The sequence below is a fragment of the Cyclopterus lumpus genome, chromosome 17, assembly GCF_009769545.1.
Source record: "Cyclopterus lumpus isolate fCycLum1 chromosome 17, fCycLum1.pri, whole genome shotgun sequence".
NCBI lineage: Eukaryota > Metazoa > Chordata > Actinopteri > Perciformes > Cyclopteridae > Cyclopterus > Cyclopterus lumpus.
Genome location: NC_046982.1, coordinates 9,962,617 through 9,978,059, shown reverse-complemented (window position 1 = coordinate 9,978,059; position 15,443 = coordinate 9,962,617). Strand labels below are relative to the sequence as shown.

At 43.9% G+C, this 15,443-nt stretch overlaps 1 protein-coding gene across 1 annotated transcript; it reads left to right on the top strand.

Moving 5' to 3' along the window:
- The first annotated feature begins 374 nt into the window (after positions 1–374).
- Positions 375–10,620, top strand: onecut3b (one cut homeobox 3b). The gene is made up of 2 exons (XM_034556061.1): positions 375–1,449; positions 10,292–10,620. The coding sequence occupies exons 1-2, from the start codon at positions 375–377 to the stop codon at positions 10,618–10,620; spliced, it is 1,404 nt and encodes a 467-aa protein (XP_034411952.1).
- Positions 10,621–15,443: the final 4,823 nt, after the last annotated feature.

Below are 15,443 nucleotides of genomic sequence, written 5' to 3'. Positions count from 1 at the left end.
CCCCACATTTTAAATACATCGAGGCGCGCTCCCATCTCTCTGACACGCGGCTCCGCCTGCTCTTAGTGGAAGCGCTGTTGGACCAGACATGAGATACAGCCCTGGAGAGCTCCCAACCACATGAATGCATAAAGCGCTGCGGCGCCGCGGAGACGCTCGGTTCTCTACCTTCCTCGGAACATCAGAACTTATCTGCACCTCACCGAATTGATCGGACAGCTTTGATCAATGGATTGGCATTCAACCGGTTTGGTAATGTTATCTCTCCAGGAGGGCTAGGGAGCGCGTCTCTGAGCGTGAGAGACCGGAGCAAGAGGTAGAGACAGGGGAGAGGGTGGGTAGGGTGGGACAGGGGAACACACATCCTTCCAGCAATGGAGCTCACCATGGAGAACCTTCACAGCGTCTCCTTGCACTCCCAGGTGGGAGACCTTATGGGCTCTCCGCACGCACGGCCGTCGCCGTCTCCCAGCTCCGCTCCCCGGAATCTGGTCTCGCATACTCCCGGCTCGCGGTCAGCCATGGTCTCCGGCATGGCCTCACTCATGGAGGGCTCCGGCGGGGACTACCGGACAGATCCGTCTGCGCTGTCCGGACACCTGCACCCGTCCATCAGCATGTGCGAGACCGGGATGAGCCTTAGTAACACGTATACCACACTGACCCCTCTGCAGCATCTACCTCCAATATCCACCGTCTCGGATAAGTTTCATCACCCGCACTCCCACCATCATGCTGCCGCCCATCAACGACTCTCCGCGGGGAACGTCAGCGGCAGCTTCACGCTGATGCGGGATGACCACCGGGGGCTCGCCTCCATGGGCAATCTGTACAGTCACTACCCCAAAGAGATGTCCGTGTCCGGTATGGGTCACAGCTCGCTCTCCCCGCTGTCCAGCGGGCTGGGTTCTTTGCACAACTCCCAGCAACCGCTGTCAGCCTACGGTCCGAGCGCACACCTCTCCACCGACGGCAAGATGCTCTCTCAGGTGTCAGGGTTTGAGTCCCACGCCTCCATGCTGTCCCGAAGTGACCAAGAGCACCTAGCTAGGAGTTTAGGGGGCCACGGCCACGGTATGATCTCCAACCTCAACAGCATGCACCACCACCCACACAGTCACCTCCACTCACAGGCGAACGGCGCGGTGATGCTGGGGGACCGAGAGAGGCACGGCCACGGAGCCGGGCAGGCAGGATCAGGCATGCAGGGGGAAGAAATCAACACAAAGGAGGTTGCACAGCGGATAACGGCCGAGTTAAAGAGGTACTCCATCCCTCAGGCCATATTCGCCCAGAGGATCTTGAGTCGGTCGCAGGGAACCCTCTCAGACCTGCTACGGAACCCGAAACCCTGGAGTAAGCTCAAGTCCGGCCGGGAGACCTTCAGGAGGATGTGGAAGTGGCTACAGGAGCCTGAGTTTCAACGGATGTCTGCACTCCGGCTGGCCGGTAAGATGGGTTACTGTCCCTTTATTAGTATTAGTATTATTTCACAATAAAGCTGATCCATCTTGGAGTATCACCTTCCATCGCTTTTGTTTTCCAAATCAGGCTGTTATCAGGCGCATTGAACTTGCGCAGGCCTGAAAGATTCAGCACCACGGACAGTTCAACCGAGTCAAACAGAGCGCGCAGTGGCGCACCAGCTTCACCACTAAAATGATATCTTTATTTCTAAAAATCTGAAACAAATATAGATTGTACATAGAGAGAAAAATGTATAATCGTAGTGAATGTATAACTCTATAAAACAAATACTTTAATTGTTGTTTTGGGCGTGACGATTTGCGACCTCACGGGCTTTTGTAGATTACATTTGCAGGTCTATATGTTTGGTCGTCTCAAAGCAAATCGCCATTGATTCACAATAAACCTCGAACTAGTTTCCCCTCACAGGATGCCTTTTTTTCTCCCTCTCTCTGTCCGACTATGGACACACAGCGGTGGTGGGGTTACATGGGCCAACTAGTTGCGCGGGAGAAGCGGGGTGACCCCAGGTTGCCTGATCAATACACCAGTTCCCACTCTCCTTTTAAAATGTGGCACACAGATCAATACCCGTATCGGAGCTGAAAGACGCAATAACCGCACGGTCTCTCCGCCGTAACAGCTCTAAATTGAGAATATAAAGACAGGTATGATGTGATGCAGGACAGGCGCTTCGTCCAGCGCTGTCATTGTTATTTCATTTGATTAAACAATCTGTAAAACACTGATCATACAGGACACAATTCCTATAATAACAGATATCAAAAAATAAAAAATAAAAACGTTAAAAACATGGCTAGGCTATACTGTAAATCGGGACCCCCAAATATATTTCAAGGAAACCATAAGCTAAAGCTGTTCTGATGAAATATTGAATGATGGGGAGTGCAACAGGGACCAGAAGAATATAAACTATACAGATTTGTCTGATCTTGAATATGAGAATAATGAGAATGTATGCCCTGTTTTGCCTGTGAAAAACACCATGTGATTCTGTTGGTTTTCATAACTTAGAAGATATCCATCCTTATCAAGGTAAAGTGAATCATAGTTATACCTTTGATATCCTTCTTTTCCAGATTAATTCACCACAGTTAATTGACAACAACATTATTTTTATCAGAATGCAGTGTCTTTACATAAGTGATACAGGGTGCCTAAAAACGAGTATTCACTGCATGCTTAGCATGGTTACTATGTTTTAAAACGTTGAATTAGAGGGGTTTTAACTGGTAGATTATAGATAGATAGATAGATAGATAGATAGGTAGATGAGGATTAGTAGCTGAGGCTGTGAGTGTCATTAATAGTGTAGCTCTGTCCTCTCCGTGTTTGCCTGGCTTTGCACATAGGAGATCAATAAGGCCGTTTCCCCTTTCCAACCCCCTCCTCTCACTCCCTGGTGCTCTCTCTCTCTTTCTCTCTCTCTCTCTTTCTCTCTCTCTGTCTCTGCAGCATATGGCAATAATATCACTAATCTTTCACTGGTTAACGTGGCAACAGGCAGGCAGGTTGTTTGGCTTCAGGAGATCGGCACCACAGAACAAAACAAAACAAAAAATAATCATTGCCTGGAGGACGAGGATGAATAAGAGCTGTTTCATAGAGTCAAACAATGAACACAGCCATTTTCCAATGTCTCTGCTCTCACCAGACCCATCTTTTAATGCCCATCAAACTTGCTTTGATTAATATCAGTCTGTTGTTTCTCATATTTCTGAAGAATCCGAATGGACTAAATTGGAAGTACAAAACTTCAATCAGCCCGACTTAAGAGCAAAAGCGAGAAAAGCAAAACTGACATGTGAAAAAACAGCGGGCATGAGGCCATTGATTGAGTGAGGGCAGGCTGGTTTGGTCTTTGTGTGAACAGCCAGATAGAGGCAGGATAGTGAAAGGATCAATACCAACCTTAATAATTGATAAGTATAAGGGAGACGAAGGGGAGAGGGGAAGAAAGAGAGCAGCAGAGAGTGGTGGTGTTTGAGCTTGTAACAGCATCTTCTAGGTAAGCAAAGTCAAATACGTGGTTAACAGCTGAGGACCACACACCTAAACACCACGGCACAGAGCATGTAAGTGGTTTTGAAGAATTCTGTTTACGCCCCAAAACATCCTGTGAAATACCAACCGCACTGATCTGACACCGACAAGCATGCTAGACTTGCAGTCCTGAGAAAAAAGAAGAAGAAAAACATTTATGAGGCTCGAAAAAGCAGCCTGTCTGACAATTTGAAACGAAAAGAACTACAATATTTGTGGTGAAATCAGGGAGGCTGGTATTTGAACACAAACATAAAAAGATCAGAGCTTAAGAGCTTCTTACAGTAGACAAAGAGCACCAGAGCGTCCAGTTGCCTATCGAGTCGTAGTAATGAGTGCTTTCTGCTCATGTCAGCGAATCTTCAAAGCAATCCAAGGTTGTGATGTCATTTGATTTTAAAGGTTGCAATGCTTTATGGGGTTTGTAATGCGCCTTTATGGAGGCATGCAAGCACATTTCACCCAGTGCGTGTGTGTCTGTGTGAGTGCCTCCACACACACATGTGTGTGTGTGTGTGTGGTTGTGTGTGTGTGTGTGTGTGTTTGTTTGTGTGTGTGTGTGACTGGTTTATAGAGTGTGTCTGCACTATACATTGTTCAGGCTTATCTGACTCACTCTGAATCGGTATTGATTTCCTCTCCTCTGCTCTCTTCGGCTCTCTCATTCTCTCTCTCTCTCTCTCCCTCGCTGCTTTCCTCCTTCCTCCCCCTCCTTTTTCGTCTGGCTCTGTACCAGCATCAGCAAAGCAGATCAGTTGCCTTCCACCCTTATTTCATTTCTGCTCTCCGGTCATCTGCAGACAGAACTCACTTCACACAGAGTCAAATATTTTGACACTCAGTATAAATGAGAGTGAATATGTCTGGCCTTTGGAAAATATTAAAATATAGCACAGAAATGCAAACTGCAAAACAACCGCACACCAAATATTATAAAGGACCTTTCACGACATACAACTGATACAAATAGATATTAGTGGCAGTTATGACCAAGCCCACATTATGATCAATCGTGTCTCATTGTTTTAACTTCACCAAACTAAATGGTCGTGCATGGGATGCAGGGCTGCAACATGTATTTAAAAAATGAATGGGAGACATGCATTTTTTATGTTGTATGTATGTCTAAATGTTGCACTAAATGTTGAAGCCTTGCATATCATCATGATCACTCACATCCATCCACTTTGCCTGCTATTGAGTAAAAAGGTCTCATGATATGAATGAATAATAATTATACAAATATAAACAGGCAGACCATAAGGTTGTTAATTTGATGCATCTCCATATCCAAGTTCTTATTTTGTAGTAATTTAGTAATTTGGAGCACATGTCTTACTTTGGTAAACCTTCATTAATTGCCTCGTGCAGGTTGGTAAAAGGCCTCCTGATCTCACACAGCAGCAGATTGGTGTTAAAGGTGCTGATTAATCTGATTATTCAGGATTAAATTAGTCTTTAACTTTTCAACATCAACTTTATTTACTTAAGTAAATTAACCACACACAAACGTGTTTCAACATTATACTCTCTCTGCGTGTGTGTGTGTGTGTTTATAAGGATGAGCAGTGAATGTTTGAGCGAGAGTTACATATTTTCCCATTCAACCAATTAAATGTATTAAAATGTCTGGCAGTATAGAAACCGAAACAGACTGAAGCGTTTCTATTAAGTTCATTCGCAGTTAAACGTCAGTACATGATACACGTTTAAAAAACAACTTCCCACACTATTAATAGTTCTTCAAACAATACCGGTAGCAGGTCGCACATCTGGTATTTCAGGCTCAGCACTGTTCCGGTTCTGATAAAAAAAGAAGACGCGGAAATGGTCAAATACATGCTGATAATAACATACATAAATACAAAATACTTCCGGACAACTAACACAGTTAAAGAGACCTTGTTTGTGGCTAAAAGCAGAATGTTAATCATCGCTAATAGAAAATGTAACACCCGTCTAATAAAACATTTCTCTTAACTTTTCCCTCATGGCTCGTTTTTTCTCGTTTGCATCGCAAATGTTTGAAGGAAGCGGTGCAACTGGGCAGTTTATTGTGAGACGTTTAGTAGCTAAATAGAGTAACCCGTTTGGTTAGGGGAACATGGAGAGGCAATAAACACCCTTTATAGACTACAAGCCAATATGTGATAGGTTGTAAAGCGGCCGATCTCTCGTCTCAACAGGACAACACAAGCTTTACATTGACAAATAAACGAAAGCTTTCAAATAAGCCAATCCTAATCAATTGAGAGTATTCTTTTTTTTTTTTTTTAGGACGGGTTGGTTTGGTTTCACCGCTGCTGTGTGTTAATGCCGGTTTGGGGTTGAAGGCGTTTTCCTTTCCCAGCAATGAATAGGCCTATAATATGATCAATACAATCAATAACCGTACATCTGAGAGGTGTGACACAGAGTGATTGACGCCAAACTGTTTCTCGCCTGCAGTAGTCCGTCCAGGGCGGGAGAGGGCCCGTCTCAGCGGACACAAAGCCCGATCGCATCCGTCCGTCCAGGCGTCGACTAGCAGCAGCACGGTGCGGTTAGTTCACCGTCTGCCCCCCTCATGCCCCATCTGCCCCCCCACCCCACGCACACACACACACACGCACGCACGCACGCACGCACACACACATACACGCACACGCACACGCACACACACACACACACACACACACACACACACACACACACACACACACACACACACACACACACACACACACAGTGCTTGTAAGTAAAGAAACACACCTACAGCTATAATCACATTTTTTATTTATTTATATTAGTGGTACTCTGCCGTTTGAGGATTGCCCTGATATCAAAGATGCTTTGTCATTTCAGCACACCCCAGGGTGTAGATATAAATATGGCCTTTAAAATATGATTCACGCACTTATTAGTTTTCATCTCTTTTTATTTGCACTGCGATACCTGGGAGGACTCAGGTGCCATCTAATCCTGCACATGTAACATTTAAAAACACAGCAGAGTGTCTTGTTAACTGGAGTCTGAAGTCATTCAGCCTGTAACAAGTCAACAAATGTGCTTAATAATGACTTAAGGATGGCATAGAGCCCCCACTTCACTCAAAAATGTATTTTGCATTTGGATGTTTGAGCTTCACTGTGCAGAATTATGCATGTGCAGAGTTCAACACTTTTCTCCTTCATCTGCTGAAGGGGGAAAGTGTGTCTGTGTTCACCTGAGCCAATCGTGGGTCAATATGCAATTTATACAAGTGTGATGTGGACACTTGAAGCCTCCAGTCCGCCTAAAGTTAGAATGGACTTTTCAGTGTAACTTGTGTCTTGTAATTAAACCTTTGAAATATATGCATATTTATAGATTCTGGATTTTGCTGTGAAGGGGTGCAATTTTAAGAGTTTATAAATGGATCATTGTACTTTTGTTGTGGAATGCACATATCTGACATTGTATTTTATATGTATTTTATATGTCCTAAAACACATCTGGAAGGGGATCCTTAAAGAAATGGACAACATTTGTTGTCCAATCCAATGTTTTTTGTGAGCTAGCCCACTCTTAGCTGTAGCACTGATATCATGGCTCGTAAGACAAAGGTCAACCATTGCTCACTGCTCTTCCCATCTTCACAAGTGCACAGTCTCATAAATACAGCAGTCACTTGATGATTGAGCGGAGCGGATCTTAAAGGACCTGGTGATTTAATCTTTAAATCAGCAAGAGGTTGAGATTAAGCAAAGTACTTTTAGCATCATTGACACCAGGACATATGAAAGAGACGACACAAGCAAGTGCCACTTGAGACAGGTGAGCGTCACCACTTGTCTCTTCAGAAAAGCCCATTTGGTAATGAGGCAACTAAAGATAGCCTACAACGTTCTCGTATCAAGAGAGGTGATTTTAATGAGCAGCCCCTTCTTTCCCTTACCTGTGGTCCTATTCATTGCTACGGAATGGCATGTTTAGGGGTTTCATTTTAAATGGATCTATTGACTATTTGAAATATGTATTGACCAGGCCCAGGCTTTGTGTTATAGCTTGTTGGTTAAGCGTGGTTGGGATGTGTCGCACAGTTGCAATTCAGCTGATGGAGGAGAACCAGAGTGGTGTTGGCATTGTAAAATGGCCGGTAGCACACGTTGTTCGAAAACAGGCATTACATATTAAATTATCACTATATTAGCACTAGCTTTCAGTCATTACATTAGGGAGTATTGAGTTTGGTTTGAGACAGCACTTAGAGAGCCGCGAGGAGATTCTGGCATGGCTGGGCCTGAACCAATTGAATAAATGTTCCATGGAATGGTTCTGAAGTGAGGATCAATCAATATGGGGGCTATCAATCTGAGGGCAAATTAAAACAATTGAGAAAAACAACAAGAGGGAAATAGTTGAAGAAGTCCAGGAGGTATCTGGAGGCTCTAATGCAGGGACACACATATACTCTGCTCAGGAAAACATCTTAATTATGCTTTGCTTGCAAAGCATGAACAATGGCAATTCAAACATGCACGCTCACACACAGGCATGCATACACATGTGCACATTCTTATTGATCTCCCCTCCCAGTCAAATCTGTTTACTGCTGTTGTCTAAACCTGCTATAAAGTCATCAATCATTTGCATACATCACCTCCACACTGCAGCCAGCCTTTCTCCCCCTCACTCACAGCTTGTATCCCCTCACCCTTTCCTATTTTTCTTCCTTCCTCTCCCACACATGCATGCACGCACGCACACACACGCGCACGCACACACACACACGCACACACACACGCACACACACACACACACACACACACACACACACACGCACACACCATGTCTGGGATGAATATAATTCCTCACTTTGTTTCTTTCTTTCATGCAAGCCCGCAGACCACGATCTCGTGCACGTCAGCACACTTAAAAAAAATAAAACAATCAGTGACGTAGCCTATTATGAAAGACATTCCTTTGTCCTCTCTGAGACTGGATGACTGTCTCTTTTCTGCCACATCTCCTTTGTTCTTCAACAGATAAACAATTTCTTCTCCATCTGTCTGTCACACAGCGCGCTCCCGAGCTATACTCCCCAATGCGAGGCAAGGCACGCGCAACCCCCACACACACACATACACACCTCGGTCTCGCGGATCGATGAGGATCGATCGGGTGGGGAAGGGAGCCCTGATTACTGGACCACGTGTTCAGGAGAAAACCGCGGAAAATCGATCATTGCAGCTTTTTAGGGCAGCAGAACAGAACAGACTCCCTTCAGTCTCCAGCTACAGCCGGCTCACTGACGGTGCATCCAGGCACGGCAATCCGCTTCTTTGTCAGCATTTTCACACCACGCTCCTCCAGTTTCAACAAGACCCACAGGCCCACAATGTAAACCAGGCTTTCCCCCCACCATAACCTTCTTTAAATTTATTTAGAGATCTGTATAATTAGATCAACAGAATACAATTAAACCTACCTCCCACACAAGAATCAAACTCGTCCCACATGTAAACACTGTATAGCCTAAACTTTAAATGTCGTAGCCCATACTCTCTTACAACCCACTTTAAATTACTGATGACCATTTCCAAGCCTTCTATAGTTTTTAGATTGATTTCCTATCCTCCAGGCGGCCGTTGCTTTCAGCTCATTTCACTGCACTTTAAAAAATCAACTTGTAGAGATTTAAAACTTGCGTGACATAGGGAATCCATCACTATGAACAATTCAGTAATGTTCGTTTTTTATTATTATTTACACTATCCTTTGAATCTTAATTAAGGATAGTTGGACATCTGGAAGTTGTTACTCAGCTGCATGGGAAGTATTATTAAAGCATAAATGCTTGTTGTTTCCTCTGTGCAAAAAAACTACTGTTTAACAACTGAGTCTCAAATCTCCGAGTCTTCTTGAATACACCAACAGGAAGAGTTTTCTAAACTACATGTTTGAATAGACGACTGATTGACTTTGTCAAGAACAGTAAGACAACTCAGCTTTCAAGCAATATTCAGATACCCTCAAGTTGATTGTCATTCCACAATGAAATAAGTGGAAAGCAAAACTCCGTGCAAGGTAAGAAATCAATCTAAAAACTCTTAGTGTACTTTAGCAAATAGCAATAATATAAGATATACACCATTTCAAAGGCTGAAACTGGCAAAAGCCACAGTAATGGCCATTAAAAGATCCCAAGGGTGGTTCGGTATTCCGCTTTGAAGGATATAATAGTTTACAGAATATGAAAATCAGTTTTAATTGGTCTTTTTCAATCACAAGTGGCGACTCACTGACTCATGGCTTTGCTTTCTGCCTTTCCACTTTTCCATTCTCTCTTTTCTAGCCTGCATATACCCTCATGTTACCCTCCCTATGTTACATGTACATGCTATTTTGTAATGTGTTAATTTCAACTCCAAACGTGTTTCTTTCTCCCTACCGTCATTGTGTATATCTGCAGTTGTTGCAGTTTGCACAAACACATCCATGCACACGAACACTTCCATTAGTTAATTTGTAACCATTTTGGTTTCACCGTCAGATTGGCTCTTTAGTCATTTTAATTGATAGTTTAACATTGTTCAGCATTTCATAATTAGTTTTTTTTAAGGCATCTAACCTTCTCTTGCAGCCATATTACATTATTTGTTATTTTTCCACCCAATTCTGTGTTTTGTTTTCAGTAAATGTAAAGGAATAGTTTGAATATTTCGATGGCCATGAAACTCCTTCTTTTTGTTCTGTCCTTCGCCCTCTTTTCCACGGTCCCTTCCCTTCCCCTCTCCAGCATGTAAACGTAAGGAGGAGGACCGAGGACGAGAGCGCAACCAGTTGCCAAAGAAGCAGCGACTGGTCTTCACCGACCTGCAGCGTCGCACCTTGGTAGCCATCTTCAGAGAGAACCGCCGCCCCTCCAAGGAGATGCAGATCACCATCTCCCAGCAGCTGGGCCTGGAGCTTTCCACCGTCTCCAACTTCTTTATGAACGCACGCCGCCGCTGTACGGACCGGTGGGACACGGAGGAGCTCAGTCATGGGGTGCACGGCCACGGCCACGTGCACACTCCTCATGGAAACAGCAACAACAACAACAGCAACAACAACTCAACGATCTAACCCGGTACCTCCTCTGCCGCCACATTCTCCACGGCCTGACGGTGGCAGGACGGATGGTTGAACAGATACATGGGGGGGGGGGGGGGGGGGGGGGGGGGGGGGGGGGGGGGGGGGGGGGGGGGGGGGGGGGGGGGGGGGGGGGTTCACTAAAGCACTCCAATCCTGCAGAGCTGCCGAGTGTGTAGCTTCAGAACAATTATCTGATTCATCTGCTCAGAGTGCTGATGACTTGAGCAGATGAATCAGATCTTCTCAATGATCCATGTGATTTATTTTAATCTGAATGTTACTCTGAGGGGATAACATGCATTTCAAATTGTGACTTTTTTCAAACCAAAGAGTCAGCTACTTTGAGCAAGTTGCCCTCAAATAACCACATGTGGCTCTTAGTGCACCCACCTGAAAAACCAAAGAAAATCCATCTACACTAAACTCTATGTTACACACTGTGACCGGCAGTGCAGACTTCTATTAGGATAAAGATACCAAAACTCTTGAAGCCTTGAAAAGGGAGGGTTTGGCATTGGGAACCTCTGATGGTTGTGAGGATGTAAACACACCAAAGATTCACTCATGACAGGGAGCAGATAGCTGAAAGGCAGGACACCTCTTCTCACTCCTCATTTCAGTAACAGACACTGAGGCTGATTGAGAGGTGCGTTTGTGTGTCAAGTATCTGTAAAACGCTCCTGACAGGTCCCTTGACCCGTTAACCACAAACCACCTCACAGCTCATCACTGCAGGCTGTGTGTTGCTTCTGGGGTGCAAGTCTTCTGCAGTGATTCGGCCTACTCCATGTCAGGGTAACAGTGCCACCTGCTGTCCATTTAATCCACATCTAGACATGTTCTGAGCATGTGTTAACGGCCCATGGCTCTAACAGGCAGCAACACACTCCATGTAACCTGCAGTGCAGATTTCTATTAGGATAAAGATACCAAAACTCTATACAAGCAGACGTGTAGCCCTGCAAACATCAAACAAACTGACAAAACACGATTACTCACAAACCCTTTGATACACATTTGAATGTTTGTTTCTTAAAACTGTCTCGTTGTACGGCTACACAGTCTTACACTGGGCAGCCACTTGAGCGGTTATTTTCAGGTTACAAAAGGAGAACAATCAAACAGGGGTGACACTCCCCACGTTTAAAAAGTGTTGTGCCCGAGTGTAGAGGGTGAGGGATGGAGGGCGGGGCGGGTGGTCTGCTCTGTTCTAGTGGCCAAACGCAGAGGTCAAATGTCACAATATAGGATCCTGAGTGCCAATGATGTTTGCCTCTTTATGATAATCAGAGAACAGGTGCAGCCCGCTCCGTCGCCATGCGTCTGGCCTGTGTCATTACAACCGTCAAGCTGCGAGCACTACACGGGCACGTTGCCTATTCCATACCTCAGAAACACATTGATGTGATCGACAAGAAACACAATGACTGTAAATAGTGTTTAATTTCATCTCTCTTTCTCTCTCTCTCTGTCTTATCTATTCTCTATGTATCTATACTATCTTGCTACTCCCCCTGTTGTGTCTCTTTCATTTCTCCCTCCTTAACTAATGCGGGTAATAATAGTACCATAGACACATGGTTTCTTTTTCTGGACTATTGTGCTATGTTGTGCTAAAACTTTATCTAAAGAAGCACCTTGTCGACAAAATGTAAAAACTTAAAGATGAAAAAAAGATAGACTGATCTTATGCACAGACGAGGAAGGAATACCACAAATGATGAACTGTGCATATTTGTGAAATCCTGTGTGATGGAAGGCCCCTGATCCTTGATCTCTGAACTATGAGCCCTTTGAACTGGACTGTCACTGCATTCCTCTGGTAATGCTGTTTTTTGGTTACCACGAGAACCGCCTCATTTCTTTGTGTCTTTTTTTATTTAATTTATTTATTTGGTGGGCAAAGTCACTTGTTGTGTAGCATCTTCTAGCGGGAGATAATCATATTAGAGAGAAGATGCAGACAGGGGGAAGAAGGGTGCAGCAAGAGCATCAGAGGCCCATCATCAGAAACATTTAAGTGACATTCCTTCACAGTTTGGGTTCTGGTCGTGCACTAAAACAGATCCTCTGTTGGATAAAGACGTCTCATAGAGTCCAGAGGGAAAAAACTGTTGCGTTTCAGTGCAGATATTTGAAGCTCAGACCCTGAGAGTTAGTGATGGAAACAGTTGTATGTGTGTGTGGCTACCTCACCGAATAGAGTGGACTGTGACACAGCCATCAATACCAAAGATACTTCAAGCCTGCCGTGTTCACACTGGACCTGGGACGTGAGCACACATGCAAACACTACACACATGCAAACACACACATGCAGATGTGCTTCTTAGTGCACATACACACTTCCACAGAGCAGTCGTGCTACATGGCAAATACACAGAGGTGTTTGTTATGTGGGAAGAGTTGAGTGCCTTTTTCCTTCAACCAGGGGTTGGACTGCTCTGCACACATAGACACACATAAACACACACAGTGTTTAGGGCGAAGGGGGCACACACTGGGTGAAGGGGTAGCAACACAGGAGCGGGTCCTCATGACATAAAAACACACTTTTGTTTTAATTTTTCACACAAGGAAGGAAAATATATTCTTCACCACCACCGTTTAAGAGACGATGTCATCTCACAGAGTCCTCTCCACGATACACACATGCACACACTCCCACCAGAGATATTTTTGTGTAATTTGTAACTCGAGTGTATGTGTGTGTGTGTCTCTGATTGTTTACAAAGCCCTCTAACCCCGCTCTCATTGGCTCGCATCTAAAACTTTAACCTTTGTATCAACTGACTGATGATCAATCAGTACAGAAATGATGAGACCTTTCCGCTCCAAAAGACACATGAAGCCCGCCAGTGATCCCCACCCATCCAAACCCTTTGCTGGTCCCTCCGTCCAGGGTAGCATCACAACGAGGCAGGCATGTGTAGACAATTCATCTTGATATACCTCAAATCTTTATTGTAAAGGTTAATGTAGTGAAACAATAATGACAATGTTTAGCTATGGGAGTGACATTAAAGTCACAGCGAAAATGATTGTTTGTTTTTAAAAGATTTATTGAAAGGAATGTGTGCGGTATAAGCCGTCTTATAGTTTGCCATCTTTTTGAGTTGGTTAATTTATTGTTTGTAGGTTTGCACGTTGAGTTAAAAGAAACAGTAAAAGAAGGATTAAGAAAAATTGATCAGGTAAGAAAGGACATAATATATGACGATGTAGCAGTAGAGGACAAAGACATCAGTGACATATGATTATGAGTATATGTTAAGATGTAGAAATGGAGAAAATTGTTCAAGATCAAGGTGGACATGACACATAAAAGGTGCACTAATTTCTGTTTTGCATCACTTATTGGTTTATTTTGTGTTTAATGATTGTTTCCGAAGTGTGTTAAAGTGATTTCCATATTAAAAAAAAGAGAACCAACCAAAGCACCTCTGTCATTATGGTTGGGATCAGCGATTCTTTTATGCATGGATACTATATATGTGTATATAAACCGCAGGATGAATTGTACCTCTACAGGTGAAGAGGGGGAGAAACAGGGAAAATGACTGAGTTTAGTTTCCAGGTACATTCTTTTTAGGTCTGTGTCTTTTATGAACTATTTGTGTATTTGTTAAAAAAAGAAGTGTGTATTTGTACATGTATCAGCTTCATCTGTGCGTCTGTCCTTATTGTTGTAACCCTTCCCTTTGTGTGGAAATAGTCTCCACACCTCCATGTCTGTATCTGCCCTTTGTTTCGTCACACAGGTGTAAGTGAGTTTCTTCATTTTATTCCTGTATTTCAGCTCATCCCTACTTAATCTAAATGTGATAAGCCTGTAGAAACATAAACAAACACACAGACAGGCAGCTGAAATGTGGGTTTCCTCCAGTGCATCAAAATGGCGTCATTTCCTTTTCCCTTCTGATAGACCTCAGAGCTCTGGAAGACCCAGTGTCGATGTTCTCCCCCCCTTCCCTTACAAATCAATCAGAACCAAGTGTCTTTGTGATGGTAGAAGACAATCAATTTCAAATAGAGCAGAGACAAGAAAAAAAGAAAGAAGGAGAGAGAGAAAGAGAGTGATGGAAGAGGGCAGAGAAAATGACTGGTCAAGAGAAATGGGAGGAGAGGAGGAAGGATGGCTCTAAGTGTATGTGTGTGTGTGGTCACCTTTAACCTCTGCAGAGTGACCTTTACAGTGGGGGATGAGGCACCCGGGACCCTTCCCTGGCCATGATGGAGGTGTAGGTGTGGGTGGTGGGGATCTGACTTGTTAAGTGAACATCTAATCGAAGATTTTGATCAAATGCCTGCACACACACGCACGTTACCCAGAGAGCCTTTCTTCTGATCTTCCTCCCAGCAACACAGTGGCCAGTCACGTTGTTCTGCCTTCAGTCTGTGGAGGGACACTCAAGTAATAACTGGGACAAATGATACACCAAGTGAAAACCAGTATGGTTAAATTGTGTGTTTTGACTAAAACAAATAAAGAAACAAGCGATTGGCTGACTTCATTTCTGTGTGGTGGTTTCTGACTGTGGAGCTCTGTTGCCATCCGGTGGTGTAAAATAAGTGGATGATCCAGTCCGGAAAATGTCATTGGGACCATAGCCAGGATTTTGGAAACACTGATGCACCTCATTTGTCCGTGAATGAAAATCAAAATATGTACATATTATTCTATGAATTTTGATTTTTTTAACATTTTATTTACTCAGTTGACATTTCAGTTAAATATAACAATTACTTCGTAAGGCTACTATACTGTAATAGGTAGTTTATACTAATTGTCATTTTGTCAGTTAGTAGACAAA